The sequence below is a fragment of the Musa acuminata genome, chromosome BXJ3-1 (genome assembly GCF_036884655.1).
Source record: "Musa acuminata AAA Group cultivar baxijiao chromosome BXJ3-1, Cavendish_Baxijiao_AAA, whole genome shotgun sequence".
In the NCBI taxonomy this organism is placed as follows: domain Eukaryota; kingdom Viridiplantae; phylum Streptophyta; class Magnoliopsida; order Zingiberales; family Musaceae; genus Musa; species Musa acuminata.
The window spans coordinates 8,112,590-8,139,663 of NC_088349.1; the positions used below are offsets into that span (position 1 = coordinate 8,112,590).

General features: G+C 34.9%; 1 protein-coding gene across 2 annotated transcripts; it reads left to right on the forward strand.

Annotated features, from left to right (window-relative positions):
• The first annotated feature begins 71 nt into the window (after positions 1-71).
• LOC135628641 (protein HAPLESS 2-like) lies at positions 72-26,617 on the forward strand. Of its 2 annotated transcripts, none has more exons than XM_065135437.1 (18): positions 72-390; positions 473-616; positions 3,423-3,511; positions 4,609-4,648; positions 6,329-6,386; positions 6,466-6,526; positions 9,469-9,547; positions 12,557-12,691; positions 14,528-14,722; positions 15,825-15,905; positions 16,011-16,111; positions 19,804-19,921; positions 20,164-20,196; positions 20,989-21,082; positions 21,215-21,303; positions 23,918-24,036; positions 25,748-25,848; positions 25,923-26,398. In XM_065135437.1, the coding sequence occupies exons 1-18, from the start codon at positions 187-189 to the stop codon at positions 26,252-26,254; spliced, it is 2,073 nt and encodes a 690-aa protein (XP_064991509.1). In that variant the 5' UTR covers positions 72-186; the 3' UTR covers positions 26,255-26,398. The 2 variants fall into 2 exon arrangements, with proteins under 2 accessions (XP_064991509.1, XP_064991508.1); XM_065135436.1 differs by having other exon boundaries at positions 78-390; positions 25,931-26,617.
• Positions 26,618-27,074: the final 457 nt, after the last annotated feature.

Sequence of the window (27,074 nt, forward strand, 5' to 3'; positions counted from 1 at the left end):
CTTAACTTGATGGCCTATTTGCGTTATAACTGGCGATGAGGACGGTGATTAAGCAAGTTGGAGAAGAGGCGCTACAGTGAGTGCAATGATGTCGGGCCCACTCTCCGTCCCGCTTTTTAAACCGGGAAGGGGCGCGGGCAGGCGGTTGTTACCCACGACGAATCCTCTCTCTGTCTCTCCCGATTGATGAAGCGGCAGCGACGATGGTCCCCGGCGATTCCTCTGCTCTTCGGCCTCTGCCTCGCCGTCCTCGCGCCACTTCCTCTTGCCACTGTGGCCGTGGAGATCCTTTCTAAATCCAAGCTCGAGAGGTGCATCAAGGCGTCCGGCTCCGATAGTGTCGACTGCGAGAAGAAGATCGTCCTCAATATGGCCGTCCCCAGCGGATCCGTAAACGCCCCTTTCCATTTTTCGCGCCCGTTAAGTTCAGTTAAACTGTGTACACTGATTTGGGTTGTCTTGCGTATTCCAGAGCGGAGGGGAGGCTTCAATCGTTGCAGAATTGGTGGAGGTGGAGGAGAATGATACACAACACATGCAGACCATTAGGTCGCCACCGATTATCACGATCAAGAAGTCGGCTGCATATGCAGTTTATGAATTAATATACATCAGGGTATGGACTGTAGACGCTGTCACTTACTGTGGATATTCAGTAGCGTTACGGAGTTTATTTCTCTACTTATGATGTAAGGTTCTTGGTGGAGCCTATGCTTTTTACTTGGTTTGCATCAGTTGCCTGTTCTAACAAATCTATTCTACAGCTTATCTTTTCTCTTGGATAGCCAATGGGCATGACTATGGATAACAAGTTCCTAATGCTTAGAAAAATTGGATATGCTCATTCATTTGATTGACTTAAAATTGACTAAGTTTAGAATGATGGCAATATACTTTACTCGATGCATTTTTAATTTAACAAAACCCATTCAATCCATGAAAACATTATTTTTTATTTCGTTTTATTTTGAATTAAATTAAGATACATCAAATTGGAACATTGACCGTAGTCGAATATCAATATGTTGAAACATATATCCTACAAGTGTTAGTTGTATAACAAACTCTTTTGGTATCTTCTTTAGATCTTCAAAATGAATTTACAAGTTGTTGTTAGGTAAATAGGATACAAATGAAAAGCTTGATCGATATCAATTGGTATTGTATTGAAATTAGGAATTTGGCTTATGGTTCTGATTTTGGGTCAGTCATGGAATTGATTCAGTTTGGGAAAGGTTTTTAGTAAGTTTGTAGTTGACCTAAGTGTCATACGTGCAATAATTAGTATATGCTGAGACTTGTTCTTTAAGTATTATAATTGGTTTAGGATTTCTCTCGCTGGCTCTAAACAACTGAAAACCACAGATCTGAATTTGCATGTATTATGATTTATTAGTAAAATTTTATTCTCATTGTGGATTCCATGTTAACCTAGTGTTCTCTAAGACCAAGCTTTTTCTTTTCCATATTGATATTAGAGGAGCTTTCAGGAAGTATGACTTCGGATTTGTCTAATGTGAGCAGCTGTACCCTTTATTTTTGAAGTAATTCAAATCTTTACCTTGATTGCTACGTTGATTTGTTACTTGTTTTGATATATTTCCTTTTTGTTGTGTAGCTTAAATATTTAATTTGATTGATACACTAATTTGTTACTTGTTTTGATATATTTCTACTTAGTTGTGCTATTCATTTATAATTTGTTGTTTAAACGCATGGACATGGTTCTGTAACTAACTGACAGAGTCTACATGACGGGTGACATGGGATTGCAGCTTTTAGAAGAACAAACATGTTTCTTATGTGAACATAAAATATTATTTGAAATTGTTGCCTTCATGAAGGATAACAATAAGGAGGAAAAATAAAGAAAATAATACTGAACAATTTTCCTTGTTTTCTGCTTGTACATGCCAGAAGGAATGCTATTACAATGATCATGAAGCAAGAGAAAAGATAATTGAGAGATGGAGAAATGAGAGAAGAGATTGTGGTAAAAGAATATTACAGATAACTAAGCTAAATAGCCCTGAAAATCAGGTATTGTTAGTCAAGTTCATGATGCCTGTTTTCTCCACAAAAACTGATATTTTTAGCAAGGATTAAATCACCACTGAATGAATACCTGTTTCTATAATCTACCAAACCAGTATGGTATCAATGTACAGGGAGGTCTACTGATTTGTACCACCTAGTATCCCCCAAAATAAAGGACCACTGTTTGAATACATGATTTCTAGAACTATTCTATATGATCTTTCATCTACACATCCGATTGCCTAATTAGATGATGCTTTTCTATTTAAATCATAAGGAGTTTAGATCAATAATATCAAATGCTGGTTAGGACACTATGTTCCCATCATCGACCTATATTTCTAGTAGAATGTTCCATTCAGAATTCATTGAATAATGGAGGATAAAATCCCCTGCTCTTCTTCTCCTCCTCTTCCTTGTTCTACCTTTTTTTCCCTTCTCCTAGCAACAATTAGCCAGCAGATGGATGCCTCTTTTGTGTTTTTGCTAGCATCGTAGGGGCTGTTATTGTCTTCTACTTCCAAAACTAGGAAGAAGATGCAAGTTTTGGTAGCGTGATGCATTCACAAAGAAGAAGCCTCAGGCGTGATAATATTTGTCCTCTAAAAGAAAAAAAAGATTGGTCTAGGGTTTTTCTGGACACGTGGGAACAGTGTGATCCATGACACAGATTTACCCTTGCTAAAAAATTGAGGGTTTTCGGCAGTCCATACCAGTCTTATTGCTAGATATTTTAGACAGTGACACTGTTTTGTCTCGACTTCATTTAAGAACTCTAATTAAATGGCTGCATTAATTTGCTTCCCCTGCAACAAACCTCACCCTTGATATCAAATTTTTTATTTATTTTGGTTCATATCTAATCCAAATATGAAAGATAAAAATAAAATTATAATAACCAATTTTGGAGCTTCCTGTGGATTCAAATTTTCTGGAACTTATATGATAATAACCAAGTTGGGAGAGGTCTGATGTCGTATAATTCAAGTACATGCAAGAACAAGAGGATTAGATCCCATCTATTTTCTCTTAATTTATGGTAGGCCCTTTCTGCGCAATGCACCATGTGAACATTGGACCTAAAATGTTCCAGAGAATGATGTTATGATATCTGGTGAGTATTCTTGTATACATACTACAGATTGAAATTTTGTCATTCTCAGCCAAAAATTCATATTGACTACAGATTCTAATTTTGTCATTCTCAGCCAAAAATTTATATTGCAATAGAAGTGAGTGTTCTTGGATACATACTAGTAGATTCAAATGTTTACTCTAAAGTCAAGTGATTGCAAATGATTCTAACATAGGATATCATGCTAAAGTTGATACAATTCAACTGGCTTCTATGTAAACCTGAGGGCTGTTTTTTTTTCCTCTTCTAGGATGTTCCTTATAAACCAGAAGAATTCTATGTCAAAACACGTAAATGCAAACCAGATGCTAGTGCAAAAGTCGTTAAATTTTGTGAAAGGTGAGCAGTCGAATTCTTTATTTAATGGTATTACTGTATGCCTTGTTAATCATGTAGGTGCATAATTATTTTTATCTTTTTTGAAAGATTTTATGCACTAATTGAGCAAGACCAATAATCTAATATTTTATCACATTTATTTTTTTTCATCCTTTTTGGTTGGATATTGTCTTTATCACATTGGAAAAAAAATTGCTTCATGATTTTTTGCTTTTATGATATATTTTTTTAAAATCTGTATTTGTTGTTATTATGATATAAGCTTTTGCCATCAACATGGGATAATTACAGCTGTGCTTGGTGTTTAAACAAAATTTTATTATCAGTTATGAACTAGTGCAGTAGTGCCAACTGTATAAGATTGGTGCCATATTTAGGTTTGTTGAACATGCCTAAAAACCAACTCCTTTGAAATTGCAGTTTACATTGTCCCATGGTTTGTTTCATGTGATTGCTTATGTGGATATGGCCGTGTGACTTTGTTGCACAAGATCTATGCAGCCTCCGCATGGACTCACACTCTATTAACTTCAAATCTAAATTTCCTTTTTTTTTTTTGCAAGTTTGGCTCTAATTAATTTAAAATTTTAAGTTGTCCTATATTTTATTTGTTACATAGCACAGTGCTGCAGGATGAATAATACCCATGAACAATAGTGTTTTTTAACAAATTCCAATGGTATACAACTTTTTGTTGAACTAAAACACAAAAATAAGTAAAATGAGAACCAGTATAGCATAACAATTAACTTATTCTGAGCATGGAACTTATTTTGAGTGTAATTTTAGCACCATTGTAAGTTTATCATTTGTGCATTGGATGACTAGTCTTTGAGTCACTATAACTGCCTCTCTGCTTGCAAGAATGGTAACTCTGCATGTATTGATCTCCTTCAACGTTGGTAAGAACCTCCTGCACTAGGCTGCTCTTTCTTTGACAGCCAGCACAGTATTATTTTGTGGATCCCTAATGTTTCTTACTCCTTGCTACTAAGAACTCTCTAAACTTAGGATATTTAGTAAGTTACCTCAATTGGTATTCTTTTTTCTTTTGGGTACTATAGATTGGTAATTATTATATTTACTATATTTGCTAGGTTGCGGGATCAAAATGGTCATATTATCGAGCATACTCAGGTCAGGCATCATTCTCTCATCTCTTAACTATTTGTTGATAAAATATTATTTCACTTTAGTGCAAGCTTAGTCATAGAAAATTGACATTGCCCATTAGATAGATAAACTAACAAAGGAAATCATTCTTCTATTAGGTAGGCAATGAACAAAAGAAATGGGCCACTTTCGTAGCAGCATTTTCAAACAACTTTATATTAACAGATGAAATGAACCATTGATTGTTTAATTAATTGCTTCAAAAGTTGATGGATAGTGTGTTCACATAATGGTGGTTTTAATATAGACTGGATTTTCATTACAATCAATATATGTGAAATCCCACATTGAGAGATGGTTTTGTTTTGACTGTCATGAGCACCTGATACACCTACGTTGTGATAACTGATAATCCCATCACATTGAGAGAAAATATGGTTTTATATTTGGATTTATGACTAATTAATTGTTTACTAGTAGTTTGGGCAATTAGCTATTTGGTTGAGTCATAGTAGATGTGGTACCAAAATGTACCTAGGTTATGAATATGTGGATTGATTAATCTTGAAGGAAATGGCTATCCATCGTTAGTGCAATGGGTATGCCATGATGTGGAGTTGCCATAGCTGCATCAAGATTTTGAAGTCTTGAATGATAAGATGCATTGATGCACTATGAACTACGCCATGACAAAGGCATCAGGCCTTGTAGTGTGGGAGCTTGTGATAAGCCATTCCACAGTGACTGGGAGATGATGTTGTCTTAACACTAGATGGGTCTATTAGTAACTTGTACTCAAGTATTTTGAGCTATGTGGTAGATGCCAACTTTAGTATATTGTCTGTTTTTGGCTTGTAAGTCTTTGGGTTAGATTGTGAAGACATAACATGTCTAATAATTGTTGTGATATGCAACAGAAGCAACATAAGATGTTCTTTGAGTTGATAGCGATTCTATCCTTGTAGCTGTGAGTAAGAAATAATGTGGTACCATTGAGAGTAACTATTTTGCTTTGGCATGTGATATACAGGGACAGTATTGAAGGCCCTGTGGTAGCTTATAATCCTTATTTCTTAATATATGGTAACTTGTAATCCTTTTTTGTAATACGTCTACCTCTTCGAGGTTTAGGGGCACTTGTGCTAGGAATGCAAATTAATAAGTGGATATTCTGTTGCCAAAGAGATGCAACTGCTTGAAGGTATACTATCAAGTCATTTAGACATCTTGGTTGCGAAGTCATTTAAAGATGTCCTAAAGTAAGAAAGCTTTTGCTACAGTGGTCGAGTGCTTGACGCTTTTCTTATATAATACATTTATGATCATGATCTTCTAAGGTCCTACATGACTGATTTCATCTTCATAAGGAAATTGTCTTTCTTGCTTTTGAATTTTCTTCCCCTGTGATTGAAGTTTGAACTAGTTCATAATTTGAATTAGCCACCATCATTGTTTGCCATGTTCATCTATGCATAGTGACATGTTTCTCATGTTTTGTCTGGATTTTTAAATTTACATATGGAATTCAATCTATATGTTGCCCTGATAGATTCTTGTTCATTTCAAGGGATCTTGTAGATTATAAGAATATATTCATTTCCCTTGAAGTTTACACACAATTTGTGCCTAATTTCTATCTATCATATTGATTAATACAATAGTGCAAAGAACTATGTTTTATGAATTTGTTCTCTTTTGTGATAGCCAATTTGTTGTCCATGTGGACCGCAACATCGTGTTCCATCCTCTTGTGGGAACTTATGTAAGTATTGAAATGTGTGGCACTTCTCCATTTAGTTTATGTTGGTTGCTATTGACAATGCTTTGACATATTTGAACAGTTGATAAGTTGATGAAAGGGAAGGCCAATACTGCTCACTGTCTCCGGTTCCTAGGTGATTGGTATGCCTACTGTAGCTTTTTTTTTTTAAAACCTTATACACCCTTAATATCTTTAGATTATATCATGTTTTAGATATTAAAATTATCATAGATTAACTTTAAAGCAAGGTTCGCTTTACTAGCTTGAAGTTTGAACTAATGTACCGATTGACCGATAGTATGGTACATACCAAGGTATGCAATTTTAAATAGTATCGCCTGGTACGGGCGGTATATATCGGTCCGATGGTATATCGGTACGCGGACCGTTCGCTATCGGACGGAACGTGCTATAGTGCTACATTGCTACAGTAAGATGAAGAAATATTTAAAATCGCTCGGTAACAGTGCTCCAACGGTCAAATTGACCATTGGAGCCCTTTCTCATAGTATTTAAACCCTTCTTCTCCCCTATTTCACTCCATTATATTCTCATACTCTTTTAAACTATCTCAAACTCTTTTTTTCTCACGTTTGTGCTCTCCTAAACTCTACAAAACAATGATTTATGAATTGAATTGAGGCTAATTTAGAAATATTAAGAGGAAAAACTTTCTAATCAACAGGTATATTTATATAAGGACAATCTATAATGGACTGAAATACGAACTTTGTACAAGATATTCTTCAAAGTCCGAAAAAGATATGTGATGCTATTTTTACCTAATTTACATTGATTTTGCTAAACTTATGCTATTACTATATTTATTTCTAACTTAAAAACCCTATCCTAACTTTTTTTTTTATTTCAGGTATTTTCGGAGGGTTTTACACCTAAATTAGGTGTACCGCTCGGTACGCCCTAGCGTACCACTTGATACATGGTACCATACAGATATATATATATAAATAAACGAGGCAACATCGCGTCACCTCAACGACATCGCCCCACGTGGGAGAAGGAAAAGGCGACATCACCGAGGCGATGCGACGTCGTCTTTTATAATATATATATATATATATATATATATATATATATATATATATATATATATATATATATATATATATATATATATATATATATATATATATATATATATATATACGAGGCGACGTTGCCTGATTCTAGCAAAAAAAAATGACAGGACTTCACGGGTGATGGATTGTGGTTCTCGATCCTATATATCTGTATCAATTTAATATGTTTGTCAAGCCCAATCTTAAAATTGATTCCACGACATAGTATATTGAAGCATCATATGCCATTGGTGCATCAATATAGTGATAGTCATAGTTTGATCGTTGTGAACCATACATGTCCGAGGTGGTTCTTGAGGCAAGTATGATTGTGACATATATTAGTGCGGAGCATAGAGAATATCGAAAATTTTACTTCTGCCACTGATCTGCTATCCCATATCATGAGATCGATCGCTGTACTATTGCTCGGAGAAGAATGACCAATTATCATGTTGAGGTCTATGATCTGAATCTTCGGTGGCATATGTAAAATACTGCTCCTCGGTTTATGCACCACTCTCAAATTTGCATATGAGACCATCGAGTCCTCGACGTCGTTGCTATCGTTGGTCGAGGCATCATTGTCTATGTTGCTGCCATGTCTTTGGATCGAGTTAGTCGCTGAATGCAATTGAGATGCTATTTATATACTTTTGATTGGAGAGTTCTTCCTCTAACTTAAGTGTTAATCCTCCTTAATTAGCCTTCCAAGTTTGATCTAATCCATAAACTGTATCTTTGTGAAATTTTAGGAGAATATAAATGTGAGTGAGAGAAAGAAGTGAGTGAGAAAAAGATTGAAAGAGTATAAGAGTTTAAGAGAGTGAAAAGGGCCAAATGGATCTGACTATTGGAAAGAGTCAAATTTGAGTATTTATTGATAATAGTTAAAATCCGATTATTATCGAATAATATAGGCTCATATCAAGCAATACAAAACCTTTTAGTATATACCACCTAGCACATAGTGGTCTACATATCGATCCCCTATCAAATCAATATGTACGACCCGTACTAAACAATATACCATTGTACGATGACACAGTTTTAAAACAAGATTTTTAATGTCATATCATACCGTTGTTTGCTCGGTACAATACGATACAGAATGCCGAGTGTTAAAAAAAAAAAAAAAAAAAAAAAAACCCTTTAACCTCTTACTATCTGTCTCAGTAAAAATGAGCGATGACGAACAGCTATCCTCAGTCACCGAAACAGGGTGATTTACAAAGGCGGTGTTGGGTCGAGTTCCATCATCCGACGGTGTCGCTACGACAGGGGTGCGACGGGACCAGAAGCGGAGGAGTCGAGGTCGGAGGGAGGCAGCTTCTTCTTCCACGAGGGCTTCTTCAAGCAGTAGGTAGGAAGCGGTCCCAGAGGTCGCGATGGCATGGAAGGTGGTCGAGACGGTGGATAAGCGGCACGCCTCCCGGGGCGATGTAAGGGAAATGGCGTAAGCGATGCAGAGCTCCGGAAGCCTCTCCATTCTTGACTCTTCCTTCTCCATATCACGCTCAATTTGTTGCCTGTTCTCCTCTCTCTCTCCCTCTCTCTTTCTGTGAAAAGGGCAAAGAAAAGGAAGCAAGTTTTTGTGTTGGAGCATTGTTACCGGGTGGTACAGTTTGGTTTTAAAAACCCTGCTTTAAAGTACTATTGTAACTTCTAGTTGTAAAAGGAAAAATATTAGAACTGTCATGGATTCACCTGAAAGTACTGTAATAACTTGTCATAGTGGTAAAAAGAAAAAAAATCTTGTCCTAGTGATGTATAATACCAAGTTTCCATGGCTTTGATGAAAGATATAACACCACAGACCTAGCTGTCAAATAAACAAATTATCAGGAGTCAGGACAATTGCTTCATACTGCTTATGATTCATTTGACATAAAATAGGAAACTTGAAGGTCGACTTATAAATGGATAAATTATCATTGAGGTTTTGATTTACCCCATTTTGCAATGTTCAATGTTAACTCCAAGTAAAACAATTTACCTGCAAGGTTTCATATTTTTGGCATTGGGAAGAGATCGCTCGGCTTTAGTATTCGTATTGAAGTTAAGAAAGGTTCTTCACTTTCGGTGGGTTCCTCAGGAGCACCTTCTACTGGTTTGGTGATTTAGGCTTACATTATTTTGGCACATTCCTTACACAGTTGTATTTCATTCTTTGGTGCTCTTTTACATTTCTGTGCATGTAATTCAATATGATGCTGTTAGGTGTTATTATTCACTGAAATATCTGTTGGTAATTTTTGTACTTTTCAACAAATATGATCATATTTACTTCTACAATAGTCATCGAGATTAAAGTTATGAAAAAATAACATATGAAAATTTCATCAACAAGTGCTCAATGAAGAACCATTTCTGATTCATATTTCACAGTGTACCTTTTCCATTTTATGATGTAGCATATAACTTTCCTTGAGGAGATTGTAAATAAGAGTGATATATTGAAAAGTGAAACTTAAAGGCATTATTCAGAATTTTAGCATTATGGACTGAAAATTGGATATTATATAGCATAATTTGGCTATTAAATGTTATGCAAAGGACTGCAACTCCTAGACCTGATAATTTTGGCTGTTTAATAAATCTGATCAGGTGTAATCTTTATTTGGGTAATGCAAAGATTTCTGTGTGCTGGGGCTTGACCCAATTTCGCAAACCCTGCTTAGTTTAGCATAAATAGTTCTTAGCAATCTTAATAGTTTGTCCAAGCAAAAATTTTTAGGTAGTGATTAGTAAGGCATATTTTATTATTCCCTAATAACTGACCCGAATTGAATTTTGTTCTTAAATATGTTTTGAACAGTTTGTGAATTTAAATTTATTTATTGGAAGAGTTGTAATGTTTGAACTAGTAAGAGGTGTTGAAATATCTCAATGAGAGGCAAATAATAATTTGCAGATGTGTTTGTTAAATCTTAGAAATATCATTAGTCTAGTCTATGAGCTTTGTGCAGGTCATTATTAAACCATTACCAATGCACACATTTGCAATCAAACAATGCAAACATGAACATTTTCAGGTAACAAATTAATGTATATTGGAACAATGGAAATAAGTCCAAGGGGTGTGAGGGGTGTTGCTATTGTTTTTTTGTGATTGGGAAATAAATTTTGCCAAAGAGAGCAGCTTTTTTTTTACGTGGGTTGTTCTTAAAGTTAATTTAGGATGTCTTAGTTAAGTGTGGTCACCCATTTGAAACAATCAACCACATTTATAAAAAAGGTGACTTTTTGAGGTTGCCTACATGGACTTTTCCCAGTGTTGATTTCGTTTTAAGGTAGTATACTATCCTTTGTTAAGTTAAGAGAAATTGAATCTCTTTTCTTGTTTTCAATAAACATTTCTTAGTTCTCCTTGCACTTAATTGTTCACAAATGAAAACATTTCTCATTTAATTGTTTCTAGAAACTCCACACATACTCAACATTCTCATCTTTATTATTGAAATTTTTATACATGTTATTTCTTAATTGTCCAGTATTTTGATCTGTATTGTATCGCTAACTTTACAATGTCTTATAAAATTTTCTTTTGACCTAAGAGGCAAATGCCAATTATATGGAACTCTCAATGTGATTTTAACTTTAATTACCCTGCTTGTATTATGTGAACAAATATCTTTATCAATCTCACCTTGTTGAATAATAGATGAAATATACCTATTCTTGTTCATCCATTCAACTATGCCATTGGTTCTCTTGGCATGCTTAAACTGTATTTCATGATTTATCTTAGACCTACTTAGGCTAAAAACCTTACTTTTTAAAGTTTGTGTATCTCAAGTTTAGAGTTAACCATACATAATCAAAACAATATCTGAGCAAATAACATACAACATAAGGATCTTATGTATGACTAGTAATTTCATGCATTACTAATAGTAAAAATAATGAAATCTGGTCCTTGGTGAATTTTATGGTTATGGGAAACTTGTTAGACACATTCTTACATGATCTTTAAAGCTGGCTCTTGTTTACTGATTTTTAATTCATTAGCAATGAAATTAACCAATAGGTATCACTTATCTTTGCTTAAAATAGAACAATGAATCTAACATGTTCCCTGAAATATATCTGGATTCCATTGCTTGAATTAATAAATGAATTAAGCATTGCTATTTGGGGGCATTAGGTTGTGTCAATACATTTCTGAATGCATTGACTCGGTGATGTGCTAGTTGCTAGCTATGCTCATGTACCAGGCAACAGACCAAGCATTGGCTTAGCTATATAGCTATAGATATCGACTGGTACATACTGGTTAGACTACGTCACCGATACAGGTCTGAAACAGCATTCCTTGGTTGGTAGCACCGGCATGGATTGACATGGCATATGTTAATACCCTTTTGACAGGACATGTTTCCATTTGTGTTGGCATGTGCTGATTGGCTTTGTGATCTTTGAAGGGTACAGACCCATCTAGGAAACACTAATTTCCTCAAGTGTGCTGAAAAAAATTTATATGTACTAGGAGACCATTTTCCTGATCTCAAACATCAATGCTTGTATGGGATGACCATATTTTTCATCTCTAACACTTTGTTTACACCATTAATTAGCACATATGTGGAACACAAAATGACTTGTCAATCCAAAAACAAATAATATTTTTATGAGCCGTCAAAGTTATCCTGCATGTCTGCTTGGATAAGATATATTAATTTTCGTCCCTCTCAAAATTGATGTCACATGAAGCTGATTGTTTTTAACTTTCTATTAAATTTATAGTCTAAAAGTTTTAATACAGAATTATCAACAATAGGAAATTTGATGATTTTTCTTATTTTTAATTACTTCAAAATAGGATTTCATAATATTTTTAGTTGTCTTGGAAAATTTTAATACTTTAAGTTGTCTTGGAAAATTGACTCTCTATCTTATGCATTCTTCTTATGATTGTCAAAATTTGATGGGGTGAATGGTTTATACATGTGCATGGTCCATATGGAATTGTCTGATTTAATGCTATAGTGTTGAGTTCTGAATAAACATGTGTAATCTTTACAGCTTTAAGGAATTAAGTGTAGTATTAGCTACAAGTTGAGGTTAAATTGTATATTGGTGTTTTTGCAGGAAGTGATTGTTGGTCCTGAAAATAGAACTGTACTCTCTAATGACAAGTTTTTGAGAGTAAATCTAATTGGTGATTTTGTTGGATATACAAGTCTCCCATCTTTTGAGGACTTTTATCTTGTGATACCAAGATCGGTATGTGATATATGTCATGAATTATGTTCACTGTATGGTTATTGATATCTTGTACATCAGGTTTAGTTTCGGAGAAAAGAAGTGACTACAATTTTTACTTGAGCACCTGTTTGCACTTGAATCTTTCTCATCCTTTTTCTTATTCCATCTACTTGACTTCTTTATTCACCAGTTTATGCCTCCATTCTCGTCATCATCATTTTAAATTGTGCCAATTCATGTGGGTTGAATATTTAGTTCAATAATAGATGAGAGCAAATAATATGTGTCATTGCACTTTGAAGTAAACATGGTATCACAAAAACCCTTGCTGTCCCAGTGGCACGCTTACTACATATGATCAGAATGTGGAGTGGCAAACCATACTAGATAAGAAGTTCATGCAATTTACTATTGTTTAATCTCTTGAAATATTCTGTTTAAGGAAAGAAGTATTGATGTGTAGCAAGCAAACCAAGGATTTTAATTTTGAATGATACCGCTGGCACCGGGCGATACGTACCGGTCCACCAGTAGATCGGTATGTGGACTGCCTGCTACTGGACGGTACCATCGATTGGGGTTATTTCCGCCCTGTTACCGCTCGAAATCAGTCTGTAACAATCGATTTCGACCGTTGTCGCTCGCTACCGGGCAATATTAGCTGAGGGAGAAGGAAGAAGAGTGAGAAGAAAAGGGAGAACCTGGAGATCCGGCGTCGCTCTCCATCGACGATCCTGATCCGTTGTCGCCCTCCCGTGCCGGACATCACAGATGAGATGTTGCCTCCTCTTTGTCTAAGGCAATGAGGCCTCGGCGTCATCGGCTTCTTCTCCTCATCCACGCTAGGAGAAGAAGCCGCTGAGGCTTCGTGGGGAGAAGAAACGAGGCGTCGTCACCTCGATGATATCACCTTTTTTTAATAATAATAATAATAATAATAATAATAATAATATTATTATTATTATTATTATTATATATATATATATATATATATATATATATAGGTATACCAGAGCATACCGAGCAATATGCTCATATCGTACCATATGTCGGTACGATACGAAATTACGAACCTTGAAGCAAACTACTTGATTGATATCCGTTTATAACTAGACTGGGTTGAGGACATGTTGTACCCATCTTTGCTTAAATATTATTGTGGGACCAATTCAAAAATTAACTAGTCCAATTAAATGACTCCAATGAATCAACCTCCACCTGTAGTGGCTCAAACTGATCCCGACTTTTTTCTTGGCTACACTTAGGGTTTCAAAGATGCAATGCAAGGAAAGAGGAGGCACCTATGGAGTGAGTGGGGTATCTTTGTAGCTTTGGTGGACTTTGTCATCATTGGGTGAATTCATTTTATGGGGATATATTTTTGCCAGCTGGCATAGATACAGTTTGTGGAAGGAGATTTGTGATATCATGCATATATCTATGAGAGCTTGGACAAATGAAGAGTGCATTAGTTAATCGATGTGAAACTATATGGCAAGAAGTATGGAAACAGGATTTAGTAGGCATGCCAGGGATTACTAACCTAAAGCTCTTCTGTGCTCTTCAAATATGCTTTACATCTAAGTTCCAGAGCTTTTACTTGTCCAACTTGGATGACGATACTCATTCTAAATTGTTGTATATTATCATAATAGAAATGAGTCTGGAAATTGTTTCTGACTATCACAGTTATATTTAAATTGTTGTATACTATGATAATATAAATGATCCTGGAAATCGTTTCTTTACCATCACAATTAAAAGAATATGTATCTGTAACTGACATTATACTTTGATATCTTATTCTGGAATGTTTACCTTATTTGCTTGCTATAAGTTGTCTCATATTGCTAGGGTCCTCCTGGTCAACCAGAAAATCTTGGACAGAACTTCTCAAGGTGGATGCTGTTGGAGAGAGTGAGGTTCTCATTAGATGGTCTGGAATGCAATAAAATTGGTGTTAGTTATGAAGCTTACAGGAACCAGCCTACCTTTTGCTCTTCCCCATATTGGAGTTGCTTGCATAATCAACTGTGGCATTTTTGGGAAGTAAGTGATGTTGAATTATAATTTATATGCACTACTATTTCTTTAAAATGGTTGGTTACGTGTTTGAAGAATACAACTCTTGGTCACTAATTTCTAGAAATTGGGATAATTACTTGCTCATGATGCTTTAAGTATATGTGTAGTTTATTGTTAAAGAACTATATCTTTTGGGCATCCTTTTGTGGTAGTCATTTAAGTTATTTCCCACATTTGGATGTCACAGTGGGAAAATCCTCTCTTTCTCGTTCTTTCCTTCCTTTTCTTCTCTCATTACTGTTTTCTTCTTTTTTTCTTTTTTCTCCATGCTAATTGGCTATCTCTACCTGTCCAATCTTTAGCCCAATCTTTCTCGTATGTAATCAACAGACCTTAAGTTTCCACTATCCTGTCATCTGCATATTGCACCACAAAGCTTTTTGTTCTTGCTTTATAGCATCTCAACCAGGAAACTGATAGTCCTAAGTCCTAACTACCAATAAGGCAATAACAACAGCTTTTACTTCTTGCTTTATAGCATTGAGTGCCTGTCAAACCATGCTGAGATCCTGCCGCCTTTTCAGCCTTTTATCATCTCTTTTTGTCACTATTGGTTTCCTGGTTTACAATACAATTTTCCTCTTAAATTCTACCACCTTTCTTTGTTTTTTGAACCATCCGACAAACTCCAAATGGCCACCATATTCAAATGACTGTAGCCAATGCATGCAACACATGCTCAACCCTCTTTTAATCCTATAGTTCTAGTCAGTAACATTAATTGCTATTTGGAGCTTTAGTTCAACCATTATTCCACCTTATTGAACCATCTAAGCAAGCTTCCAACTATGTGATGAGTATTTGTGGGTCTCGAAATGCTTCATAGTAAGCTCGAGAGCAATGACAATGTTCAATTATTTTAGCTATATTCTCCTGCATGATTTTGGTGTCAAAATCCTTTCTGATAATTGCACTTACTTTGCATATAAAGTCTTCATCTTTATCTATTACGGACTTAACCATGCCAAGCGATATGGATACTGTTATTATCTTGCATTGATCTGATGGATAATGTTTATATCTGGATTCATGAAACTTAAGATTAAAGGTTATCTTATTATAACAGGCGGACCAAAACAGGATAGGAAGAAACCAACCACCTCAGTATATGGTTGAACGGAGGTTTGAAAGGATAAATCAACATCCAGTTATGATTATTTTTCTAGTTGATTTGTACTTTTTTTTAGATACTATTCTTTTCCTAACTAATCACTTACTATTCTCTTGACATTCTATAATCTACTTCATGCAGAATGCTGGGACACATACATTCTCGGTTGGCATAACTGAGGTTCTCAACACTAATTTATTGATAGAACTGAGTGCTGATGATATCGAATATGTTTATCAAAGGTACCTGCTGGCTATTGATGCTCTTATTTGTTCAGTGTGTTCTTGAACTTTAAATATCTGTAAAAACTGCATGCATAATTTTATTCTACTTAATGATGCTTATGGTCTCCGATGCCGTTACTTTATTCTACTTAATGATGCATAATCATACGTTGTGCATGAGAAAGCTAGAAGCTGACTATGAGCTGGTAAAATTTGCATGTTGTGAATCAGATGGTTCCAATTGATGGTAATTATTGAGAAATCACTTGTGGCTCAGGACTTCAAGTCTAGAAATAACCTTATCAGTCAGTCTTTGTATGAGATATATGTTGGTCCAAATTAGGTTTTTAGGAGGGAAATGCTCATGGACACTCCTGTTCCCACACCCCATTTTGGAAACAGCTTTGTGTTCTGGTCTACCCTCCAGGTGAAAAAGATAAAAGACAAAGAAGAGATGGTCAGAAACACTGAAAGATAGAAAAAGGACATGATGACCTTAGGACTATCTGGTGCATAAGGAGAACTAGATGTCAAAACTCTGTATCCATCCAGCTAAATACTTTATGATATAAAAATGTTTATTGCACCTTGTTTCATATAGATGTATCGCTAAATTTATTAGATTACAGTTTTAAGGATACATCCCTGCATGTTTCTAGCACTGGAAAAAATGAAGTGCATGGAAGAAATGTCAAAAAATGTATGTATCGAGCTAATCACTTTATGATATAAAAATGTTTATTGTACCTTGTTTCATATGTACATGGAAGATATTACCCTTTTACTCAAAGGATCAACATAGAATTAAGTAGTAAATGTAAATGAAAATTCTTTTCGAGTAAAAAGGAACAAAAGTTTACCCTTCTAAATTTCTAATTTCATTGAGAAGGCCAATATGAAGTGGGATCACTAGGAAAGTGGAGAATGGTGTGGATCCTGGAAGCTACAGATCAAATAAGTAATGGAATTGTCATCATAGATTGAAGCGAACACCTAATATCAAGCTAAAAGAAGAATAGCTTTTTGTACTCTTTAGCATTACTAACTTGGTTGAGGTTAATCTGTTCTCTCCTTCAAAATGATTCAGCAAACAGCAATGAAAAGCTCATCACAGTTGATGAATAGCTTGTAATTAAGTTGTCTTGCTCCTTAATCTCACCTTGCATTATATAAGTTGAAGAGTAGGTTAGAGATGTATTTTTGTTTAAGCACTTTAACAATTTAGTTGAGAAAAAGGATGCAGCTTGTAGGCAATTGATGTTCTGTAAGGTTACTAATATATAGAACAACCTATGAAATTTTTTGGGCATAGTACTTCCAAATGGAGGTAATTGTTGATTCCAAGCCACGTAAGGAGTTACGACCTTAGTGGTTTCTAGCAAGGACTAATTGATTGATATTGGTCTTCTAATGGATCATTGCATTATCGATAAACCCCATACCTTGTGTTGAGGCTGAGCATGGAATTATGCTAGATCCTCATGAATCTGGGCCGAATTGTAGCTGATCTAGCTTGCATTGAAGTAGATCAATGTGTAGTACACGTGATGTTGAAGCTTAATTGAACAAAATTGAAGCTTTGAAACTAAAAATTGTCTTTATTTAATCCAGAACTCATTGTTAAACATAGAAACTAATTGATTTATTTGATATGGGAGAAATACCAAGTTGGTTCTCAAGAAATTGACACAGTAGTAGGAGAGTAAGCTCCAGATACTTTAGAAATTCTAAGCAGAATGGGAGTTATATGAAGGAGAACCAAAGAAAAAAATCAAGAGAGAAAACAAGGCTGCTTGAGGATAAGAAAGGGGTCTCTTGAGATATATGAAGAGTAGGACAAGTTGGGTCAGCCTATCACCTGGTATTTATCAGCTAGTTACCAGGCTGACTGCCTGAAACAAGTTTACCAGGTGGTATGCCTGGTACCTAATTGAATTGGGTGAATGTTCTTGGTCCGCATATTAGGTACCCGTCAGACTAGTAAATGCTGGTTCATACTGGCATATATGAGCAAAATCTAAATCGATGGTTCTTGGAACCTAGAATGCTCCTACATGTTTGGCAAAGGGCAATTTAGATCCTCCAGAGATTGGGAAGTAGATGGAAGTTCCTGTTGTAAGATCCTTGGTGTTTTGGACCAAATTGGCATGTTCATGGATTCCAAGGGCATACATAAGTCCAAAATCCAGCTTGGTCAGGCCGTGTTGTCTAATCATCTCAGAGGCCTTATATTTGTCATATCCACAGATACCAAAGCTAGTACCTTCTGCTTTTAAAGGCATAGCAATCTAAAATTTTCAAGAACTTAAGCAATAACAGTATATTATATTCTCATATCTAGAATGATCATCCATATTCTTAAGGATGTGATAGTTTGTGACCTCCAAAGTGCACAATCAAAACATAGTTTATTTTTAGTTTTACATATATACATATATATATATATATATATATATACATATATATATATATATATATATACATATATATATATATACATATATACATATATATATACATATATACATATATATATATATACATATATATATATATACATATATATATATATACATATATATATATACATATACATATATATATATATACATACATATATATATATATACATATATATATGTTTACAACTTTACTGTATCATGCTAACTTTTACTTTATTTGTATCATGGTAGCATGCAGATAATACAATAAAAAATTGTGTATAGTATTTAGTTGTCTTCTGAGTTATGAAAAATGGCGCCGTTGCACCCTACCTAGACCTCTATTGGGTTAGCCTTGTGCACTGAGCCATCTTATGCATATATCAAGTCATTCTTAGCACTTAATGTACCAATAATTGGAACTCTAAAACCTGAGATAACACATAGACACTGGTATAATTAAATAATTAAACTATAAATGTTTCTGTTATATGTTTTCTCCTATGACCTGTGTTTTGTTCTTATCATGTATAGTAGGTTTGACACTGCTAAGATGTTCAACAGTTAAAATGTCCTACGAACAGAAACAAGTTAACTTAAAGATGTCAAGCACTGTTACAACAGAGTTACTTGGCTGTATCCATGAGTCTAGTAGAAACTGAAAAATAGTACTATTGGCTGACCAAAAGATTTTTGTTCTCTGCAATAATGGTGTGGTTATGGATCCTGTTGAACACTTTATATGTGCTATATAAAGTTCAGCTAGCAACACATTATATGAAAGGATGGGTTTGTTTTGGGGACTCAACCTTGTTTTTGTATGGATATATCATTGTAGAAGTAGTTTAAGTTCATCATATTGAAATAGCATGATGAAGAAAATTGTGAAGAAATCTTGAGTAGTTGCCAACAATTTCATTCATGTTTTCTTTGATGGGGCAAGCTCTCAACATTTTGTTACTTCTAATGCAGGTATTCTACAGAGAATAAAGTTTTAGCATTTGGCATAAATTACTTATGACTAATATTTTTAGTGATACATTTGCTTGCCTTGAGAGTTGAGACTGTAAACACATTAACTAGCATTATGGGTTATGTAATTCCTTTAATATAATTAGGATTTAGTAATCCTAATTTTGTTGATTATGTTATTTGTCTTTGTCCATATCTAGAGTAGTTACACTACTTCATGTCAAATTTCTATGTTTGGTGTATGATTTTGAAAAAAGTACATCATTTATAATTAATAGCATTATTGTTTTCTTTCAGGAGCCCTGGAAAGATTTTAAGCATAAAAATCCCCACTTTTGAAGCCCTATCACAATTTGGCACAGCGACAATAACAACTAAGAACATTGGTGAACTAGAAGCATCTTATAGTTTAACAGTATGTTTGTTGAGTCTCAACCCCTTGGCATCGATTGCTAGATAACAATACTTATTTCTTAAGAAAAAAAATCTCTCTTAGAGTAATTTGACCTGAGAGACTTCTGATTTATTGTATAATAGATAAATTTGACTTTGAAAGTTCATAAATTTGAATGTGTTGAGGACAATTAAAAGAGTGCCTATAGGATTACTTTAAGTTTGACCTCTACTTCTAAATTTTGACTATTTATTATCTTGCAGTTTCACTGTCTAAGTGGTGTAAGTTACATGGCGGTAAGTTTATTTTGCTCATTCCTTCATGTTTACAAATTACATTGTCATACTTGTGCTACTCTTGCATATTTGTTGCTAAAAAAACTTTAAAACATCTTTCCTAAAGAAGTGAAAAGCTTTGCATTAGTCTTATGTAAAACACCAAATACTTTGGAGTTTGGAAAATACATATGTTATCAAACTGAAATTTGAACTGTATGTTATCGTATCTTTTGAAAAATTTAGAGAATCTTTCATTTACTTTTTATGTTAGATAAATTTGCATGTGAATTAAAATTTTTAATCATTCTAACCTACTATATTCTTAAAAAAGGATTGATTCTTTGCAAGCTTTTTCTGTTTATAGAGCATTAAAATTTAGAGTGATCAGATTTGGAGTCAGAAAGACAATCTTTCAATATTTCTTTTTTTCCTACCTATAGTTCTCGTTAGCTAGTTTTTCACTATGATGCCTAACTATATCAACGAGCCATAATGTTCCATCTAATTGGGGTTGGTTATGTGTATTTTCTTTCCACTACTGACTTCTATATAAATTAAGAGTAGCCAAATTTCTTTTTATTCACACCACTAATTATATTTTAAACTGCCTCTTTCAACATGGTCATTTATATATCTACTTTGAACATGTCTATACAAGTGTTCAATTATTTTTCTTTTGTCTTTTTCTAATTGTCTTCTTCCTTTCCTCTTATCTTACATTTTGTCTTCCTTTTAAATTGTTTTCTCTTTATTATTCAAATATTTATCTTTTCCAAATGGTGTGGATATTGATCTGTCCAATGCATTCAGGAACAATTTTTTATACTGAAACCAGATGAAGAGGTTACTCGATCATTTTACATATATCCAACCACAGATCAAGCTGCAAGATATCAGTGTGCAGGTGTGTTGTAAGTGTCCAATTTGTAAGGGACCAACATTTTTACATTTGCTTCATTTATTGTCTTTAAACTGTTTTTTTTTCTTTTATCATTATTTTTAGTATTTTTTAAAGAAAATTTCTTCTCATGTGCAGCTATACTCAAGGGTTCTGATTTTAGTGTACTTGATCAAGCAGAATGCCAGTTTACTACCACTGCTACTGTTCTCGAAAATGGATCACAGGTCTTCTTAGTCCTTGAAGTTGATATTTTTTTGACATATTTATCACTGAAGATATCGATTTTTGAGTTTCTGATAATCAGCTGTGAAGTTGGTTTTGTGGATCATCAGTCTCTACTTGTGTCATGAGATTTATTTTTTGCTTTCGGAAAAATAAGCTAATTATATGTGTAATTAGATTTTAAAATCTTAGTGTGAAATTATGATCTTTAGACAGATGAAAATAGATTTTATGAGTCTGATTTGATGACCACAAAATATCATATTATTTTCTCCCAGAAACATATAATCCAAAAGAATGTTGATCACAGTTATTAGTGGCATACATCAATTATGTTTCTTTAAGAAGTATTGCATTTATCGCATGCATATGTTTGTGTTGTTCGTTTCAGTTATTGAACTTGAGAAGTTCAATTTGCTTGCATGTAAGACCTTGGAAAGAAACAAAATCGTAGGTATCTTAGCTTCATATATAAATAGGATATCCCTAGAGAATGCATCCATAACCTGTTTATTAGACTTGTAGCATAATGAAACCTACCCATGTTTATCAGGAAAATTCAACTGAAAAATTTTGGAACCAAAATAGTTAACTAGGACTTGAATATGTCTGATTGGTTTGAGATAGCCAGGAAGCCCAATATCTATCACCATAAAGCGAGGATAGCAGTTCAGTTTCACCAATTCTTTGTGCACTTGGAAGCTAAACAAAAGTTTCAATCATGTTGTACTATTAGAGCTGATTAACTGTACGCGCAAGAGCATCATCCTCAAACAAATCTATTATAAAGCAAATCAAAGTAATTTGGGAAATTACACCTCATATCTCATAAACTACAAATCTATAATACCAAGGATTCAGATCTTGGCTCGATCACAGTGCTGGCCAACTAATTGTAAATAAGATTGGCGTGCCATTGGAAAAAAAGTTTTTAGGAAAAAGGAAAAGGGAAAAGATCAATAAAAAAAACACTTGTTGAAAGAAAAAAAGACAGCTTATCCTAAGAGCTTATGAATTGGCATATCCTACTGTTATTTGACCTATCCTTTGATGAGATTCATTAATGAGTAATATATGTTGCAGAAAACTACAAAAAGTGTCATCCTTTTTGTTATTTTTTTAAGTTCTAAGCTGGAAAAAGGTATGGACTGTGACAGATTATGCCTGCTTCAGTGCTATGCTGCCTTATTGTCATGGTAGGTTGTGCTAGGCCAGCATTACACTCTTGTTCATATATATCACAGGTAGTCAATAACTTTGTTACTTATATTATAATGAAGTACTGACCACTTGACTGTGCATAATAATGCACAATCACTGTGATGTCTGCTTGGAGACATCCAACCTTTTCAATACCTGTCTTATGTTGAATTTTCAGATATCTACCCCACGCTCTTTTCCTTTCCCCTTATCTCGTACTTCATCTCTCTTCTTTCACTTTCCGATTTGCAATGTGCAATTGACAGCATTTTTTGGATGCTATAATTAGTTTGATCTGATTCTATTTTGCGTTCAATATATTTCTTTCACGCCGATGCCAGAATTTATACCTCAATTCTTTCTCACATGAATGTGATAAGGATTTAAAAATTGTCATCTTCGAGATAGGAATATCCAGTTTCAAATCCGTTTGTGTAATCTATTTAACATGATTCCTCGTATCTCTTTTGTAGTTGTGCTAAATTAATCCAATTACTTTAAGAAGGTAACAATTTTGTGTTGACTATATATTACATAGGAACTAACTACTAGTCAACTATTTAACAAGACGATCTTCCTACATGCTTTATTGGCCTTGACGGTATCTTAAATAAAGTGAATTTGTATAGAAAGTTCATATATGACACACCATATTGCTGTTTGTCTGGTTAGTTGCATACTTGGTACTTACCGCGTAATGTACTGTGTTATTCTACGTTCTGATACTAGTGCTTAACCAAAATTTGTGCTGAAAAAGCTGCTGGCATGCTCCATGATTTATGTTAGTTTGGTACCAACATGGCAGGTACTGTGATATATACTAATAAGTCAAAATTAAATTGAGAATGTGATTGGAAACAGAACGTTGGTTACTCTTTTATAGAATATGATGGCTAAAACATGATATAAACTGTACATTATTTACTAAATACCACCTAAAAGTATTTACTTTTGTATAGAATATGATGTAAACTGTAGTTAGTTTTTTAATGTGATTTTTGAGCAACTTTTGGTATGTGATTTAGTGTTTTTATTTGTTAGTGACTTTTTGATATCAAATATGGCAGCACCTTCTAGTTTCAGTACAGTTCAACATGATTTATTTTTTCTTGTATTTGTTGGTAACTACTCAAGTGATTTCGAATATGAATGTTCTATCTAGATCTTGATTGTAGTAGAACATATTTTATTTACAAATATTGTATTCCAAACAGGATCTATAGCCTAAAATTTTTATCCTGGTTGCCTCAGTCTTCTATCAGTGATGGTAGCATATCTATCCAGCTAATTTTAATATTTCTGAAGATGTTTATCATATTTTTTGCTGATAACATGTTATTTTATTTATCTTTATCATATACCAAATCCTCATTATTCAACAACCTTCTTTCAGTTCATTTGTTAAGAATGTTGCAGATAGTTCCTGCTGATGAATTGAAAAAGAATGAGATAAATAGTTTCTTTGAAGCTATTAAAGGGGCCTGGAGTATGATGTGGAGTGGTTTGGTCGACTTTTTTACTGGGAGAACATGTAGGTGTGTAACTGTCCAATCAAATTATTTTAGAATCACAGTCGCTTTAGTCCATAATTAAAGACCTATCTTAAGCATAATATATTAATCATATACGGCATTACTTCCAATATTTGGTTTTACTCCATATAGTTGATGAGACAATCAGTGTTTGCAGCAACACATGCAAGATATTGTGCCTTGTTCAAAGTTCAGTCTTAATTGGTAAATACGCTAGGTTAGTATTAGAGAATCATCTTTTATTATGTGCACAAGGAAATCATGAACGCATAATGGCAGAGTATTTTCAGGTCTGCCCAGTAATGTATCTACACACATTTGGTGGAGATACTTTTAAGGGAGATATATTTTTGGGACATATAATTTTTCTCAGGAAGAATCTTAGATTGGCTAAGAACTCAGCACCCTAGATGTGACCTTGGTAAAATCTCATACTTGCCACCTTGACATTAGAAAGGGCTCCTTCCCTTTGTTCGCACTTCATACTGTGTAACTCTAGTTTTTGTTGCTTATGGCAACCCATCTATGCTTAAGAGCCAATAAGTTTTATCTAGTTAGCTAAGCAAGTTGTCAGCTAGCTTAGCTAGTAAATGCCTGTAATAGCAAGCCCTTGGTATCAAATCCTGTCTTCATTGTCTACCCTTTGCAAAAAAAAAAAGACTCATCTATTCTTATAAATCCAGATCCCACCATTCCAACTAATTCATGCTAATCTTTCCTTTGCCCTCTAAAACTTTGGTGCTTATAGGACTTCTCTGGACTTGTCATATTTTTACCCTTGATATTATTAGACAAAAAATAGGTATTGTGATTTTGATGAGTTGGCAGCAGCTTGTGGTAAGAAAATGATGTAATAGGCAGAAAAGCAATAAGAAATTGGTTGGGGCCAACTAGTTGACCGTGTCTACTAATAACTTGTCATGGAAACAACAGTCATAGAATAAAGGGTATCAAAGGAGCAGAAGCGAGGGTGGGTAAAGTAGGTGCGTTGACTTTGATAAGTTGGTAGAATCAAGGATTTTGCATTGAATTTACTGTAGCAGGAGATCTTGGGTAATTAATTAGGTAAAATGGTGCTGATGGAGCAAACATATGATCTTATATCTTCATGTTTAACAGTAAAGAAATCTCTTGATAGTTAGACATTGTTGGTGGCACAGGCTGAGAAAATGACTGCAAATGGTTCTCAGTCACTATGATAGAAAATGGTTCACCTGTGATAATTTTCATTGAACATAGTAGACGCCTGCTAGACCACAAGAGGTGAATAATTGAATTACTCAGGCTGCCCACCAAATTTTTATTTTGTAAAAGCATAGAGAATTATGCTTTATCAAAGCCTCGGGAATCTTTGTTTTTTTCCCTTTACCTTTGATAAATCACTTGTGTCTATATCTTTTGTAAGAAGGTATCATGTCTTTTATGTTTATGTCATGCTTTATCATGTCTTTTACCTTTGATAAGTCTCTTGTAGCATACCTCAAAGCACAGTAGTTGTAGTATAGTATCTGTTTATCCCTGATATCCTCTTATCCTATCATCAGAAAGTGCTTATTTACTTCATCTAGAGGCACATAGAAGCTGTGATTCATCTCTTTCAGATTAATGAATGAAGCCAGATAATTTCGTTGGTAGTACATGATTAGTAGCATGCTTCTCTGTATCTTATCCTAATAGTGCCAAGTATGACTTCAAAATCTTTCATTTGGCGCAGAAGTAAATGTCAAAGTTTCTTCGATTTCAGTTGCCACGTACAATATGTCTGTGTGAGTTGGATAGTGATGTTTGGACTACTGCTTGCATCTCTCCCGACAGGTACGTTTCCTTTGTAGTGATTGGTCAGTTTCTAAACACGATTCTGAGCATGTTTCGAAATTAACGTATCTTAGAGTTGCAGGAACTGTGCTCCTCTGGCTACTGCATCAAAAAGGATTTTTTGATCCAATCTATGATTGGTGGGATGATCGACTTAAAGGCACAAAGAAAAGGAATAGAATCAATTCAAAGCATGCAAAAAACGTTAAGAAGCCTGGCCTTAGACATCAGAAAGAAACTGGCCGGGATGTGCACCACAAGCACAAGCCAATTCCTTCACATGATGGAAAGAAGCCAAAAAGCAGTCACAGTCATCGTGTACCCCACAAACATATCCATCTTGGCTTGGCAGAAAACGATCGCTCTCACCTTAAACATGACACTCATCTCCATCTTCATAAAGTGAGGCACAAGCACAAACATAGCGAAAGTTACCTTGCTCAAACCCACAAGTCCAACAAAAACCGGCCGATATCCACGGAGATGGGAGATATGAAGCGCAAGATAACCAGATGCAGTGATGAGAAAGATTCGAGGCACAAACATGTCTATCGGCAGCTGTATGGAGCAAACTCGCATGCGAAGCACGATAAGGATCTTTGGAATTATATGTAACTGGTTTCTTTCTTGTATTAGGTATTCACAATGCCAACTCCTTTCTTTTGGTGAAGAAGCTATTGAAATCAAAATGTCTAAGCCATGAATACGGAGACAACGTATAACCTGTTTTTTGTTTGCTAGGAAAGCAAGCACACGTTCTATCTCCTGATCTATACTCGCTCGCTCCCTCAAGGAAAACATGTCTTCGTACAAATACAGAACCCTAGTTTTAGACTTCCCGTCAGCTGAACTTTCTCAACCATGGCACACCGTAACAACCCAACACAATGCTGGAAATCCCACGCGTCAGACTTCCATATCATCTCAGAATGCTCTACAAGTTACGGCCCCTGCAGCTGATCCTTCACGGATCGCACGTCCACGGGCTGATCACATGCGACCCACGCCGGCCTAAGAAGCTTCCTCCCGGGGTGCGGTCACCCGCTTCGATTCGATCCGTGCACCGCCCCTGATTCCCCAACGGTCACATTGGCTAAAAAAAGCGTTACTGCCCCCCAAACGGTCGAATCGATCCCAGCCCACCCCCGTCCGATGGAGATCCGACGGCCAAAGATCCGCAACTGGACCGTCACGGGAATCATCCCCCTTCGCTACGGTTCAGCGTT